This window comes from Haliotis rufescens, unplaced genomic scaffold (assembly GCF_023055435.1).
Source record: "Haliotis rufescens isolate VD_foot unplaced genomic scaffold, xgHalRufe1.0.p SCAF_5, whole genome shotgun sequence".
Taxonomy (NCBI): domain Eukaryota; kingdom Metazoa; phylum Mollusca; class Gastropoda; order Lepetellida; family Haliotidae; genus Haliotis; species Haliotis rufescens.
Window position 1 is genome coordinate 37,402,957 of NW_025964223.1, and position 16,878 is coordinate 37,419,834.

Sequence of the window (16,878 nt, forward strand, 5' to 3'; positions counted from 1 at the left end):
CCTTCGGGCTTCTGCCTGAGATCTTTCCCTGGTGTTAAAATCGCTTACGGAAGCTCTGTATGAACCCTTGAAAAATGCTTTGTTTCGGCATGTGACTTGGAAAACAGCATTTCTCCTCCCCTTTGCCACGGCGGCACGTGTGTCTGAAATTCATGCACTCGATGTCACCAAGGTACAATTTGATAGGGGCGACGAAGGAGAGGTCCGCCTGGGCCTGCTCATGGGCTTCGTCGCTAAGAATCAGAAATTTGGCCAAACGGAGAGAGAATTCACTGTAAGATCACTCAAAGAAATCTTACACCCTGTTGATACCGAGGACAGACCGCTGTGTCCGGTTAGGGCCCTTAAGTATTATCTTAAGGCCTCGAATGAACGCAGACAAGGGCGTGACCGTCTGTTCATATCGTGTAACCCTAATCGGACTGCTGACATAACTCGCAACTCGATTGCGTTATGGCTTCGTTCTGTCATCAATCTGGCGTACCAGTCTCAGGGGTTACCGGTTGCGGGGTCAAACCCGCATGAGATCAGGGCGCTAGCAGCAACTTTTGCCGCTTGGGCCGCTGATCGCGGCACAAGCGGTCATCTAAGGTGTGTGCCCAGCGCAATTCCGAACTCCTCAGGCTTCAGACCTTGCACGGTGGACAATATGGGTCGATTCCAATGTTCCCACAGCAGTTGGTACGGGAGTGGGGGTCCCGCAAGCCAGCGCGCTCATCCACAGGTGAGTGCGGCTTTCTGTGTGTTTCCTTATTTGAATTGACAATTATGTACTTAATTGTCTGTCGTGTATTGCAACCTTGTAATGCATACATTCAGATATTGAATTTAGGTCACGTGCCTATTACATACGCTTAAGTAGGCTTGTTCTTGGGATTTAAGGTCCGAATGAAATTAATTTCCCTCTTTCTGACTGTTTCACCTGATCCAAGATTTAGCTCACACGGATACTGTGTTTCTTCCGCTGCGGCAAAGAAATACCTATCCAGTGGGGCGGTTCAGAGTCACCAATCATTGGCAAGACGATTGAGCCTTCCGGTATGCGCTTGACAGTGCTTTGGTATTCCTATAGGGTAACGCCTAGCTAGGAGCATGCGCATCGAGTGCTTCCACCTTGTTGTTTACTTCCGCTGGTCGGAAGGAACACGAGCAGTCAGGTTCGGGTTGTAGGTGCTCCCCACCGCCTACTGTGGTAATCAGCCTCGGTATAACAGTGGTAACGTATTACTTAATGTAATTTGTAAAATTTTCCTATTCGGAATATTCAATAAGTTATACGTTACCACATGGCTGATGCCCGCCCGACCGTCCCCTGAGCACTTGCTCTCGCTAGAGACAAGAGTGAAGGGTGTTACATGACAGCATGGGTGGCTAGGCACGTGCTCGCAAGGGGCGCCCGACCAGACGAACCGGCCACCTCAGGGGTGATAGCAGAGTGCCCGTAGCGCCTGTATCGCTCAAAGTCTTCCGGCCCCAGACCATCACACTGGGTGCACCAGGTGTCCTCGCAAGGAACCTGACACCACGGGCAACGATCGTGAGGATCCTGAGAAGACAGAAACTTCTGACAGGCCACACAGCCCCTGTTTACAGGAGTAGCAGGGGTGCTGGATAAAATGTCCAATTCCATGTCCGACATTGTTCTTTGAACAAAAAACAAAACATGGTTACAACACACACACCAAACATATTCACAAAACGGATATTTTCCGAAGAAAAACAAACAATAAATGCGAATACATAAAAAACATATAATAGAATTATATATATATTAATAGGTCATGCAAAAAAAAACCAATATATACTACCAAAGGTGGACGGAAGACACGAAGTGCCAAAGCAACACCCCGTTAGTAGCGGAAAAAAGGCGCCCATCGCCTTATAACAAATGTCCCGTAAATTACAGTTTACTTAGGACTAAGAAACAGTAATAAATATCACCAAAGGATTGGCAGGAGGTGAAAAACAGGACCGTAGTAGGAATGCTGGAGAGCAGTCACAAAACGTCTTGCTAGGGCAAGCGAAGAGACAAGAGTGAAGGGTGTTACATGACAGCATGGGTGGCTAGGCACGTGCTGCATGAGGTAATTGAGATCTCTGTGGAAGATTTCGCTATAAGAGCAGTTGTGGGAGACAACAGCCTCGCTATAACAGTGGTAAAGTATTACTTATAGAATATTCCAAATAGGAAAATTCTACAATGTTCATACAACATTAATTAATTAAATCAATTACATCAGGAGGGTAACTTTAAAGAAAATTATTATTTTGTACTTATCCTGCATTACTCCTTAATTCATATTACTGCTTGTTCTTGACAGAGAAAAGAGCTGTGTGAAGGTCTTTGCTTGAAGAAGTTGCTCCAACTAGCTGAGAGGCCAACCCATCACGCAGCTCTCACGTGACCAAAGGAAGTGACGTCACGGATCATCACATTACTCTTGTCACTTGACAAGTTTTTACTTCTTGTAACATAAAACTGGTTCAAACCCTTACGTGTTTGCTATTTGAGTTAATGTTTTTTGTCTTTATGTTGTGCCTACGATTTGTATTTTGTACACTCTATGTTTGATAAACATGTGCATAACGTTATTAGATACTTACTGGTGTTTTCTCAAAAGAAAACATAATGCCAGGTGTCTTGTTGTTCCAAGTAGCCTTCTTGAATATTTTACGTAGCCAGCAGTTAGTGAACTGGTTTGCGTTCTATATTCTTTTTGCTTGGTACCCCACGATTGGCGTATCCTCGCAAATATTGTTTGTTTGATTGTATGTTGTCTTACGTTTGTCGTAATATTTGTTTCATAAACCCACACAGTGGGATAAACAAATTATAGCATACATAATCGGGTGGGGATGCATTGTGATTTTACACTGCTTCGTTGCAGATATCATGCCCTCCTGCTCAAAGTGCCGGGGTAATAAGTTGGCGTGGGATCCCCAACCACTGTGCCTTATTGTACATCTCAATGCTTTCTGGGTCACCGATGTCAAGATTGTTTACTGCTTTCACCCACAGCTTTCAGTCAGTACCTCCGTGTGTGTAAAAAACGCAGAACACAGCAGGCCAGGAAACAGGGGCACATGATGTCAGACTGCTCCGAGAATTCGCCTACAAGATCGGCCATCTTGGATGCCTACCCCCAGACCTCAACTGCTACCTTGATGTTGGACCCCACAGTCGCAGTCTCCACCCAGAGCACTTTGACGACCACAACAGCATCTATCTTTACGGGGGCGACCACCTTGACGCCCGGCGTGGTGCTCACATACCAGACATCGCCTATACCTATATTACGGCACAGACGCCCATGATAGACGCCTCTTTCCTCCAGTACATTCAGAACTTACAGGCCAGACAGCCGTTGATGCCAGCGCCTTTACAGAGCGCCTCCTATAGCGCCTCTGCAGACGCCTCCTCAAGCACCCTTTCAGCTGACGCCTATCTACGCAGCGCCCATACAGACACCCGCGCCTCTGCCTCCGCCACGTCGGCCGACCTCACAGACACCTTCTACCTCTCGTCACTCCGCGGACTCGGCTTCCCCAAGTACGTCTTCACATCGGAGTGACAGCAAATCTTCTCGACAGGGTCATAGATCTAGGAGCCGCTCCCCGGTTTGCAGACGCTTCAGTGGCTATCGATCCGACTCCTCAGAGGGCGCCTTCATCCCTTGCTATGACAACACCCCCACGGACGGTGAATCCCACCTGGGTTTTGACCAAGCCGCAGACTGGCTGGCAGACAGATTGGAGGCAATCGCTCCCTCGCCCGGCCTAGAGGTCGATAGCAAGTCGGCCATTCGTGCGGACCCAACCTCGATCCCTCCTGACCCACTGATCAGAGACATAATCTCAGCTCTGGATGAGGACTTCAGTAAGCTGTCACTGACTCCGTCCTTCAGGGCCCCACGTTATAGACGAGATGACTTCCCAGTCCACTCTCTTCAAGTTGCGGACCATGCTCACTCCTTAGATGAGGACATGCTCCACGTGACGGGATCGAACGGCTCCACCTCAGTCCGAGTTTCCGACAGCAAACTCGCCTACATGGAAACCGAGATTCGCCACACGCATCGAACTCACTACCACTTGGGTACCTTGCCTTGTCGAATTGGGAACCAGAGTTCAAGAGAGACCTTTTGCGTCAACCTTGGTCCGGCTCTGACCTTTTTAATGGACAGATATCCAACACACACTCCCGGGTCTCAGCCTTCGTCCGTGATGAGGCAGCTCTCAAGGCCCTGGCCAGGGTGTCGCAGCCAGCCTTGCTAACGCATCCCAGTTTGGCTCCTAACAGCCACGACGAAACACTCTCCAGACTCGGAGGCAGGGCTCCACCTCAACCTCTTGGGCCAGAGGCAAGGGGAAAAGAAAGTCCTCGGGCGCATACCAGTCCCGTTGCGGCTTCCCCAAGGGAGGTAACGCCAACCGCAGGGACCTCAAGTGATAGCTTATAGACAACCCGCCACTTACGTCATCACCCATAGTGGACACATACCCCCCCCACCCAACAGCAGATAATGAGCCGGAACATCACGCCGCTGCTAGACAAGAAAGCCATAGAGGTTGTACACGCCATAACACTGGGATTCTACTCACTTGTCTTCCTGGTCCCCAAGAAAGACAAACACAGGATGATCCACAACCTCGCCGCTTTCAACAAACGCTACCTGGCGCGTCCACCTTATTTCAGGATGACCACGCTCAGGCTACTGCAATCCCGGATCCAGGCACAGGAGGTGCTCATCAGCTTGGATATAGAGGACGCCTACCTACATGTTCCTATACATCCCGACGACCAGAAATTCCTCTGCTTCATCTTCATGGGAGTCCATTATCAATGGGTGGTCCTCCCATTTGGAATTTCTTTGGCCCCGTGGCTATTCACATGGCTTATCAAGCCGATAGCCTTGTACCTCCATCGCCGGGACATCCACTTCGAGGCGTACATAGACAACTGCCTACTGAACCATCGGGACCCTGTCACTCTACTCCACCACAGGGACTTCACCCTCTGGCTCCTACACCATCTGGGATGGAAGATCAACCTCAGGAAATCAGAGTTGACACCTTCCAAGCGCCTTCAGTTCATCGGGGGGCTCTTCCACACGGACCTCGATCTCATCTCTGTACCCAGAGAATGGTGGGAGCACATGCAGGCGCACCTGACTTCAGCTCTCCACCTACCACATACTCTGCGCCAATGGCAAGTCATCCTGGGCCTCCTAACCTCAGCGCAGGACTTGACCTACAGAGGAAGGCTCCAACTGCGCCCAGTTCAGATGTTCCTGGCGCCCTACATCAGGCGCCAGGACCCCTCTGTATCCCCTCTGCAATTATCTTGGCCATCGCTCACTGGAAGCAGGCCCTCAGACACGCCCGGCTCTCCATCTCGACAGACGACATCACTGTCGTATGGTGCCTTTGGAACCAGGGAATGACTCATTCGACTTCGCTCCTTCATATAACATATTCATGCATGACATACTCTCATCTTGCCACATATTAATACTTTGTTTACATGCTTGTTCTTTTGTACCACCGCCGGTGGTTTGGAGAATAAACTGTTAAACTGTTAAACTGTTAAACATACGTTCCGATTGTTTCACCTGGTGGATCATCTGGCGGATGCCCTGTCTCAGCCAGGCAAAGTGGCTCCCACAGAGTGGAAAACTCCAGAATAATGTGAGGATCCGTGACGTCAATTCCTTTGGTCACGTGGGAGCTGTGTGATGGGCTGGCCTCTCAGCTAGTTGGAGCAACTTCTTCAAACAAAGACCTTCACACAGCTCTTTTCTCTGTCAAGAACAAGCAGCGATATGCATTAAGGAGTAATGCAGGATAAGTATACAAATATGAAAAATATGTAGGATTTTACTAGATTTGTTATTATGTGATGTTGGTGAGTACGCTGTGTGTGACATGGTGTTACGTAGTGCTGTCTGTGGCATGGTGTCAATGTAGTGCTGTGTGTGGCATGGTGTCATGTGGCGAGTGCTATGGGTGTCATGTGGTGAGTGCTGTGGGTGTCATGTGGTGAGTGCTGTGGGTGTCATTGTGTCATGTGGTCAGTACTGTGGGTGTCATTGTGTCATGTAGTAAGTGTGCTATGGGTGTCATGTGTTGAGTGTGCTATCGGTGTCATGTGGTGCGTGTGCTATGGGTGTCATTGTGTCATGTAGTGAGTGTGCTATGGGTGTCATGTGTTGAGTGTGCTATGGGTGTCATGTTGTGAGTGTTCTATGGGTGTCGTGGTGAATGTTCTATGGGTGTCATGTGGTGAGTGTGCTATGGGTGTCATGATGTGAGTGTATTATCAGTGAATGTTCTATGGGTGTCATGTGTGGTGAGTGTGCTATGAGTGTCATGTGGTGCGTGTGCTATGGGTGTCATGTGGTGAGTGTGCTATGGGTGTCATGTGGTGAGTGTGCTATGGGTGTCATGTGGTGCGTGTGCTATGGGTGTCATTGTGTCATGTAGTGAGTGTGCTATGGGTGTCATGTGGTAAGTGTGCTATGGGTGTCATGTGGTAAGTGTGCTATGGGTTTCATGTGGTAAGTGTGCTATGGGTGTCATGTGGTGAGTGTGCTATGGGTGTCATGTGGTGAGTGTTCTATGGGTGTCATGTGGTGAATGTTCTATGGGTGTCATGTGTTGAGTGTGCTATGAGTGTCATGTGGTGAGTGTGCTATGGGTGTCATTGTGTCATGTAGTGAGTGTGCTATGGGTGTCATTGTGTCATGTAGTGAGTGTGCTATGGGTGTCATTGTGTCATGTGGTGAGTGTGCTATGGGTGTCATTGTGTCATGTAGTGAGTGTGCTATGGGTGTCATGTGGTGAGTGTGCTATGGGTGTCATGTTGTGAGTGTATTATCAGTGTCATGTGGTGAATGTTCTATGGGTGTCATGTGGTGAGTGTGCTATGAGTGTCATGTGGTGCGTGTGCTATGGGTGTCATGTGGTGAGTGTGCTATGGGTGTCATGTGGTGAGTGTGCTATGGGTGTCATGTGGTGCGTGTGCTATGGGTGTCATTGTGTCATGTAGTGAGTGTGCTATGGGTGTCATGTGGTGAGTGTGCTATGGGTGTCATGTGGTAAGTGTGCTATGGGTGTCATGTGGTGAATGTTCTATGGGTGTCATGTGGTAAGTGTGCTATGGGTGTCATGTGGTAAGTGTGCTATGGGTGTCATGTGGTGAGTGTGCTATGGGTGTCATGTGGTGAGTGTGCTATGGGTGTCATGTGGTAAGTGTGCTATGGGTGTCATTGTGTCATGTAGTGAGTGTGCTATGGGTGTCATGTGGTGAGTGTGCTATGGGTGTCATGTGGTGAGTGTGCTATGGGTGTCATGTGGTGAGTGTGCTGGGGGTGTCATGTGGTGAGTTTGCTGTGGGTTTCATGTAGTGGGTGTGCTATGGGTGTCATTGTGTCATGTAGTGAGTGTGCTATTAGTGTCATGTGTTGAGTGTGTTGTGGGTGTCATGTGGTGAGTGTGCTATGGGTGTCATGTGGTGAATGTTCTATGGGTGTCATGTGGTGGGGGTGTCATGTGGTGAGTGTGCTATGGGTGTCATGTGGTAAGTGTTCTATGGGTGTCATGTGGTGGGGGTGTCATGTGGTAAGTGTGCTATGGGTGTCATGTGGTAAGTGTGCTATGGGTGTCATGTGGTAAGTGTGCTATGGGTGTCATGTGGTGAGTGTGCTATGGGTGTCATGTGGTGAGTGTGCTATGGTGTCATGTGGTAAGTGTGCTATGGGTGTCATTGTGTCATGTAGTGAGTGTGCTATGGGTGTCATGTGGTGAGTGTGCTATGGGTGTCATGTGGTGAGTGTGCTATGGGTGTCATTGTGTCATGTAGTGAGTGTGCTATGGGTGTCATGTGGTGAGTGTGCTATGGGTGTCATGTGGTGAGTGTGCTATGGGTGTCATGTGGTGAGTGTGCTATGGGTGTCATGTGGTGAGTTTGCTGTGGGTTTCATGTAGTGGGTGTGCTATGGGTGTCATGTGGTGAGTTTGCTGTGGGTTTCATGTAGTGAGTGTGCTATTAGTGTCATGTGGTGAGTGTGCTATGGGTGTCATGTGGTGAGTGTGCTATGGGTGTCATGTGGTGAATGTTCTATGGGTGTCATGTGGTGGGGGTGTCATGTGGTGAGTGTGCTATGGGTGTCATGTGGTAAGTGTGCTATGGGTGTCATGTGGTAAGTGTTCTATGGGTGTCATGTGGTGGGGGTGTCATGTGGTAAGTGTGCTATGGGTGTCATGTGGTAAGTGTGCTATGGGTGTCATGTGGTAAGTGTTCTATGGGTGTCATGTGGTGGGGGTGTCATGTGGTAAGTGTGCTATGGGTGTCATGTGGTAAGTGTGCTATGGGTGTCATGTGGTAAGTGTGCTATGGGTGTCATGTGGTAAGTGTGCTATGGGTGTCATTAGCAGAGTGTGCTGTGGGTTTCATGTGGCAGGTGTGCTATGGGTGTCATGTGTTGAGTGTGCTATGGGTGTCATGTGTTGAGTGTGCTGGGGGTGTCATGTGGTAAGTGTGCTATGGGTGTCATGTGGTAAGTGTGCTATGGGTGTCATTAGCAGAGTGTGCTATGGGTTTCATGTGGCAGGTGTGCTATGGGTGTCATGTGTTGAGTGTGCTATGGGTGTCATGTGTTGAGCGTGCTATGGGTGTCATGTGGTAAGTGTGCTATGGGTGTCATGTGGTGAGTGTGCTGGGGGTGTCATGTGGTAAGTGTGCTATGGGTGTCATGTGTTGAGTGTGCTATGGGTGTCATGTGGTGAATGTTCTATGGGTGTCATGTGGTGAATGTTCTATGGGTGTCATGTGGTGAATGTTCTATGGGTGTCATGTGTTGAGTGTGCTATGGGTGTCATGTGGTGAGTGTGCTGGGGGTGTCATGTGGTAAGTGTGCTATGGGTGTCATGTGGTGAGTGTGCTATGGGTGTCATGTGAGTGTGCTATGGTGTCGTGGTGAGTGCTGTTGGTGTTATGGTGTCATGTAGTGTGTGTGCTATGGTGTCGTGGTGAGTGTGCTGTTGGTGTTATGGTGTCATGTAGTGTGTGTGTGCTATGGTGTCGTGTCATGTGGTGAGTGTGCTGTGGGAGTCATGTGGTGACTGTGCTGTGGGTGTCATGTGGTGACTGTGCTGTGGGTGATGTTGTGTCATTTTGTTGTGGGTAGAGTGCTGTTGGTGACATTTTGTCATGTTGTCGTTGTTGTTGCAGCCTCTGTGTTCACTGGTCAGCAGTCGACGGCAGTTCCAGGGACTCACGTACCTGCCCCGCAGTCCACTGCTTAGGGACATCCTGCACCCAAGCAGCCAGAGAGTCTTCCACCAAGATATACATAAGCCTGACCCAACTCTGCTGGTAGGAAACCATTGAATTTTTAAACATATCCTATCTCATACTATGCATTTCTTCGATCCTAAATGGAAACGTGCTTGAACAAAGTTTCCATCTTCTAAAAACAAATCACCCGAACCCATCCCAGCATCACCACCCAAACAAACAGGTAACACACTGTAATCCTGTGCATAGCGACCTTCACGACCTGATCACATGATTACCCCTTCCACAACATTCCTTTTCTCATCGCCACTCTGTAGAGGTGTGTATTGAATCTTAGAGAATCCTATTTGGTGTTTTTTGAATGAGCTTCCTCCTCCTTGATAGCTACAAAATTATTAGAAGAGGATGGGAACAGAATGCGATACACACCCAGTCTGTACAATTTCTAAACAGCTGATCCACATGATCGTGGCCGTTTCCTTCCAGACAACAAGTGTTCCCAATGTTCCCACTTCTCAGAGGAAGCCTTTCGTCTATACCTACGCAAGTGTCAGAAACTTAACATTGACCGTCAGTTTAAATCTCGCAATGCTGAGGATGGGCCTTCCTCTACTAAGAAGCCCAAACACATCACCAAGCCAGCTGTCCCCTCCACTGTAACAGCTGTGAAACCACCTGCATCTACCATCCCCTACCTGTTGGTCGAGAAGGTGGTCTCTGGCACTTTTCTCCCCAAACGAACAAGCCATCTGTCCCCAGTGTGTCTGTGCCCACATCTACACTAGAACAACCTATCATAACGGATGTCCACACGATCATGTCGAAGGACAGTTCGTCTCCCTCAGTCTCAACAGTTCCTTCATCGTGAAGAATCAGCTTCCGGGACAGCCAGACTTTTTGTTTTTAAACCCCCGACAAAATGTCAGGGGTATATAGTTATACCAAGGTTCCGTCCGTCCAAAAAACTTAGTACATATAATCTGTGTCATTTGGAGGGGTGCAGTCAAAAGAAAAAAATTGTTTTTATTAATTTTCCATTTTTTTATGATTTTTTCAAACCCTAACCCTATCCTCGCTATTTAATTTGAAACTACTGACACACTAGGCGGGTCGGGGGTATTAGTGAGCCACGCTCACTTTTTTTCTTGTCCATCCAGTCATTGGTGTCCATTCTCAACCCAGATGACCATGAAAACATCACCTTATGCCCATTCAAATGCTCCTCATCTACCTCGAGACTGCTTGGCCACTTATGCGTGCCTGCAAGCAGCTCTTCATCCCTCTTTCTACAGGGACCACCATGTAAGTGTCCAATACCAAAGTCTCATTTTGGCTCCATTCAACTATACTTCAGGCCACACCATCGCTGAATTGTCTTCATGTACGACATCCAGTCCACATGAGAGGAGAGCTGTCACCTCTACCTTACCTTGCACAGCAATTGCACCCAGTCCGCCATCATGGATGGTTGTTGTTTGGAAGTCTGATACGGACTTGGCTTCCCACTATCTATGTGACATCTCCATCACTGATGTTCAGGGCCTCCACCAAGGTCATGTTTATCCGGGTTCCCAGACTGAGTACCCAATCGAGGGTGATCGACCTCGTCTGTAGCGACTCCGGTCTCCAACATCGAAGTCACCACAAGGCTTGGACATTTCGACCGTGTCCCCAACCTTTACCTGCCCAGCTCTGCCTTGTGCACATGTTTCGGTACTGCTTTAAAGATGCTATTGTGGATGTTGTTGATCAGTAGAACTGATTGGCTCGAGACCCCTTCCAGATTGATTCTAAGTTGTAAGCTGAAAAGATCTCTATACACAGCTATGTGGTTGTTCATGTAACAATGTCCTACATCACTTTATTCCTGATCTCATGTTGTTACGTTTTTAACTGAAAACTTTGTTAATGCACGTTTCCACATAAGGATCGAAAGAAGGAAAAATTATAGTGTGAGATTGGATAAGTATTACAAATATAAAATTTACCGTTCTTAAGATGACAAGGAACAATCACAGGCTTCTGCATATTGCCTTCATCACAAAATATTGTATGTGTAGACTAGGCCACCTTTGAAATAGTGTTATTATCAGAAGTCAGCATTTTAGCAAATGCCTAATTCTATCATGTAGTCTATCATGTCTATAGTGAGCAATTATGAAGAAATAATTGGGGGATTTGGTAATGATTCTGTTTGTAGAAATGTTACAACCAGTCGCAGGCGGAGGCAATCAGCGCAGTGTGCCGGGCGGTGCAGGAGCCGAGACACATGCCGCGGATCTGTCTGCTGCAGGGACCACCAGGCACAGGCAAGACTCACACCATCACTGGTATCATCACCAAGATTATACAGGTACCACTGCCATCACATACAAACATACCACTCACAAACAGGTGCTAACAACTAGTACTCTTAATTTTGGTCACATAAAGAGGATTCATCACAAGTGTTTTTTTAATGGGAAATATCCACCGAGACTTAGTTAGTTGGTATTCATTGATATTCATATACATGTATATAAATACTGATTAACGAGACGAGGTTGATATTTCCCATATTAAAAAACATGAGTGATGAATTCTATTTATCATTCTCTTTCTGATTAAATCCTCCTTGGGGCACTTATTGCATTTTCCAGGCTACAGAAAATCTACATGACATGTTGTAACTATTTTGTTCCTAATAAAATATTACCACACTAAAAAACAACATTTTTTTGTGTATGATGTACGACCACCCAAACAGGGCCTCTCCCTTCTTTGGCGCCAAACGCCAAGGGAAGCAACTCACACCCAATTCACTTTCCACATGTCATCCGTCAATCAAGACGTACATGAGAGCTCAGGAATTTTTTCTTTCTTCTGTCAACAAATCGATCGAAGTTGAAGACATGGCTGAACAAACTGTATGTGTGGTAAATTCCCTTTTCTTTTGCAAAGGCGTAACACTTCGCATTTCCTTTAAGTTTGATGTTGTAAATTCGACGTCCATGCGTACGTGGCACGTCCATTCAAGTAATGGCCGCCGCTTGGTAGTCATCATTGTTTTTTTGATACTCTAACTCATGATCATTTATAAAAACGACATGGTTCATTATCATTGCAATGTAAACTACGTATTTCCTATTTTAACCTGAAGTTTTAATTAATAGGAGACCCTTAATGTCTCAATAAATTAACTCAGGCTTTCTCCGTATATCGGACGTCAGAAGCTTGTTTTTTTAAATACTAGCTCCTTTATAATGTATATATATTATATCGTATATTACATTACGCCTTTGCACGGCACCTTAATGTTTGTTTCTGTTATATCTCTTGCACTTATACATAAAACATACATGCACACCGGCTCAAATAAATTACGGTCTCTTACAGGCCTTCAAATTGTGTTCCGGTTGTGAGGCCAATATCCCCACTCAGGACAATCATGACAAGTGTATTCGCTGCCTAGCGGAACTAGGTCACGATGACCAAACTTGCCCCGTCTGTCTCAGCTTCACGCCCAAGGCGTCCAAGAGCCATGCTGATCTTTTGCACTACAAGAGACTTCTTGAGGCGGGGGCAGACATTAGGGATAAGTCAGTCCCCCCCCCTTCCAAAAGTAAAGGGGGTAAGGGTAGGGGAAATAAGCGTAAAGGTCCAGCGTCTTCTTCCTCGGGCTCCAGCAATAAGGAGCCTAGGAAGTCTGGGGATCAGTCTAGTAGGGTTGCCGTACAACACTTACCTACACCTGCACCTTCTGTTAATCTGGCGGATATTTCTGCCATCTTGAGGTCGCAGATGACATCCATGTTCGAGGAGGTCAAGTCCCAGCTCCGCGAGGAGTTACGGGCGGGGCTTCCCGAATATCGGGTGTCGGAAGCGGCCTCGGTGCCTTGTGGAATGCCCGGCGTCGGCCGTGGCAGGCCGCTTGGCCTCGGGGACCATCGAGACCGGGCTTAGGTTTGGGATCGAGATCGCTCTCCAGCGGAGGGGTGGCGGGCGCCGGCCCGTTCACTTCCTCCGTGCCTGTTTCCCAGGCGGAGCCGGAAGCCTTCTCGGAGGCCGAAGCTTCGACCTGTGGTTCCACGCCCAGTGGTCAGGTGGGTTCTTCCGAACCCCCAGCACCTCGGGACCGGGATTCGGCTTCCAGCCGGGGGATCAGAGGTCGCAGGCCTTCCAGTGTCCGCTCCCGATACCATCTACTTCCTCCCTGGTTGAGGAGTCGGAGTTAACCTTCGGCTCGGAGACTAGGGATGAAGAGTCGATGGAGGAGGGAGAGGAAGGCTCGGAGACCCCTGCAGGTTTTTCCTTCGCTTCCTCTCTGCGACACGTACGGGACAAAATAGTCCCAAGTACTGCGGCAGGTGGCTGCCCCCGCTCCCGAGTCCGACTCGTCTGAGTTCCGCCTTCCGGGGGACGCGTTTGCTCCTTGCAAGCCGCCCCAGGTGCGACTCCGTATTCTGTCATCGTTGGCGCACGAGGTCATCGATCCTCTGTTATCGGGTAACCGAAAAAAGTTCGACCTACCCGAACTTAGTAAATGGTACCCTATGGCAGAGGACCGGGATTTCGAGGTGCCTTCGGTCGACGAATGCGTCTGGACCTCGGTGACCCTGGGGGGGTCTTCGACCCCCTCTTTGGCTAAGGCCAAGCAGGGCCGGCAATTGCCTCCCTTCCCAATCTGTGGCACCGAGCTGAAGGCGGCTTACGTCTGCTTCGAGGAGCAGTTTCGTAATGCCGGCCAACAGCTTCGGATTACGGTCCACTCAGCGTACCTGTCTGCGGTGCAGAGGGAGCTGATAGGGGAGGGCCAGAGCGACTCATCGGAGTTAGCCAGGCAACTCACTGAGGTCCATAGTCATTTGGCGAGGGACGCTATACGTAGTTGTGCCTCCCAAATGATGTGCGCAATCATGGGCATGCGCAGGCTATGGATGTCTGTGTCTAAGTATTCAGCATCCACACGCCAAGAGCTACTGGCGCTCCCCTTTCAGATGGGTTCTACCCTTTTCCCGGGGGCGCAGCAGGTAGTTCGGGAGGCCGCGGAGCTCTACGCCTCCATCAAGGATTCAAAAGCCTTATTGGAAGTGCCTAGTAAGCCCCGCAAACGGTCATCCCCACTTGACTTCTCCCATGTCGAGACGCCGGCTCGGCAACCCAAGCCTTCCTGGAAGCAGCCGCTTCCATCAGGCAGGGGTTCGGGGAGGGGCAAGAAAGGCAAAGGCAGGGGCCGATACGCGGGTAAATCCCAGCAGCCTTTTGGAGGTGCAGGGAACCCACAGGGTTCCCAGTAACCCTCGGGACGCCCCGGGTGAACCCACAAAGACCAGTCGCAGAACTGTCTACTGTCGGGATTCCCCGTAGGCGGCCGCCTTACTCTATTCCTGTCGGAATGGGAGAAGGTAACATCCAACCCCTGGGTCCTGTCCACACTCAGGGAAGGCCACTTGCCTCAATGGAGACTGCCTCCGCCACCCTTCTCCAGGATAAGGCACACCCCAGTGCCCGCTACCCGAGAGAAGGCAGAAATACTAAGGGCCGAGGTCGTAGCGCTTCTACAGAAGGCGGCTATAGAACCAGTACCCTTGGGACAGGAAAACGAGGGTTATTACTCGACCTATTTCCTTGTCACCAAAAAAAGCGGAGGGTTCAGACCCATTCTCAACTTGAGAAGGCTGAACAAATTAATAGAGGTACCGTCCTTCAAGATGGAGACACTGCGCGCAGTGATCTCCGCTGTAGAGACAGGGGAATGACTGACGTCAATAGACCTCAAAGACGCCTACCTCCACGTACCCATACACCCCGAATTCAAGAAATACCTAAGGTTTTCTTTCGACGGGGGGTGTTATCAGTTCCGGGTTCTACCCTTCAGGATCGCTACGGCCCCGAGGGTGTTCACCAAGCTGATTTTGATTACTGCCCAAGTGGCCAGATCGAAAGGGCGGTTATGTCACCCGTACCTCGACGACTGGTTACTACGTGCACTATCTCACCACATGAGCCAGATGGCTACACAAGAGGTGTTAGACATTCTAATTACGCTCGGGTGGATAGTCAATTTAAAGAAGTCGGATCTGACCCCAGCTCAGAATCTGACTTTCTTGGTGGCGAATTTCAACACAGAGAGAGGGATTGTCTCCCTAACTCAAGACCGCATTGCCAAGGTCAGGAGCGTAACCTTACAGTTCCTTACCTCCAACAGGCACACTGCTCGTACTTGGCTCCAGTTGCTAGGCAACATGGCGGCGACAGTAGATGTGGTTTGGCGAGCGCGCTTAAGAATGCGACCCATTCAACAAGCGTTGCGCCAGCTATGGGCGAATTTGGAGGACCTCGAGACGATACTCGAGACCCCGACATGGCTCATTACAAACCTTCAGTTGTGGACCGAGGACGGGAATCTGTCCCGGGGGCTCCCCCTCGACACTCCCCTTCCGTCTCTCACAGTTCAAACAGACGCATCACTCTCCGGCTGGGGAGGCGTTCTGAACGATCACGCAGCATCGGGACTATGGTCCCAGCAAGAGATCTCACTGCACATCAATGTGCTCGAACTGAGAGCGGTCAGGATATGCTTCGGAGCCATGTGGTTGGTCTAGAGATGGACAACCAAACGGCGATGACTTACATCAGGAAGCAGGGGGGAACAGTGTCTACGTCACTCCTCCAAGAGACGTGGCAGTTCCTCCTGTGGTGCGATACCCACGACATCAGGGTGGTACCTGTGTATCTCCCGGGGGTAGACAATGTCCGCGCGGACGCTCTGTCTCGCCGGATCCTCGCTCCTCACGAGTGGAGGCTCGACCCGGGGATATTCGGAGTTATCTCCCGGTTGTACGGGTCGTTCCAGGTGGATCTGTGTCTGGAGCGAATTACCAGATACCAACGTTCTGCTCCCGAGTCCCCGACCCGAGGTCGGTGGCACCGGACGCCTTCCAGCTAGATTGGACGGACAGAGTTCTGTGGGCCTTCCCACCAATTCCTCTGGTTTCCAGGGTCCTGTCTCAGCTAGCCACTCAGCCTGCGCGGCTACTTGTGCTACTTGCACCTCTTTGGTCGGCGCAGAGTTGGTTTCCCGTAATTCTCAGGTTTCTGGCTCAGCCTCCTGTTCTATTACCTTTACGACCGGACCTCCACCCGAATCCCAGGATTCAGTGGGTGGCTTGGCCACTGTCAGGAATCGCCTCCAGAAGAGCAGTATTTCTGCACGAGTTGCAGACACAATACTGGCTTCGCGGAGGGATTCGACAAACGTTCAGTATGAGGATAGAATGGCCTGCTATGCGCGATGGTGTGTTGATAGGGGTGTTCCAGATCCATTTTCGCGGATCTAGTAGCTGTCCTGGAGTTCCTCCAGTCGCGACTAGACGACGGATTGGCCGCATCGACAGTAAGGGGGTACTCCACGGCTATTGCAGCTTTTCATGTACCTATCGACGGGGCACTTCTGGGTGCGCACCCTTTAGTGCAGCGTTTTCTAGCAGGTGTGGACAGGATCCGACCGACTGTCCAGCGGATCAGCCCCCCTTGGGACTTGTCAATCGTACTTGATTGGCTGTCCGGTCCTTCCTTTCGGGATCTATCGTCTCTCTCCC

At 49.6% G+C, this 16,878-nt stretch overlaps 1 protein-coding gene across 1 annotated transcript in view; it reads left to right on the forward strand.

The window, feature by feature from the left end:
• LOC124116311 (serine-rich adhesin for platelets-like) overlaps nucleotides 1-16,878 on the forward strand; it is a 75,392-nt gene that overhangs the window by 21,945 nt on the left and 36,569 nt on the right. Inside the window, exons 9-10 of the mRNA XM_048383628.1 lie at nucleotides 9,233-9,376; nucleotides 11,499-11,651. Coding sequence (XP_048239585.1) covers nucleotides 9,233-9,376; nucleotides 11,499-11,651 — 297 coding nt within the window. The remainder of the gene's footprint in view (nucleotides 1-9,232; nucleotides 9,377-11,498; nucleotides 11,652-16,878) is intronic.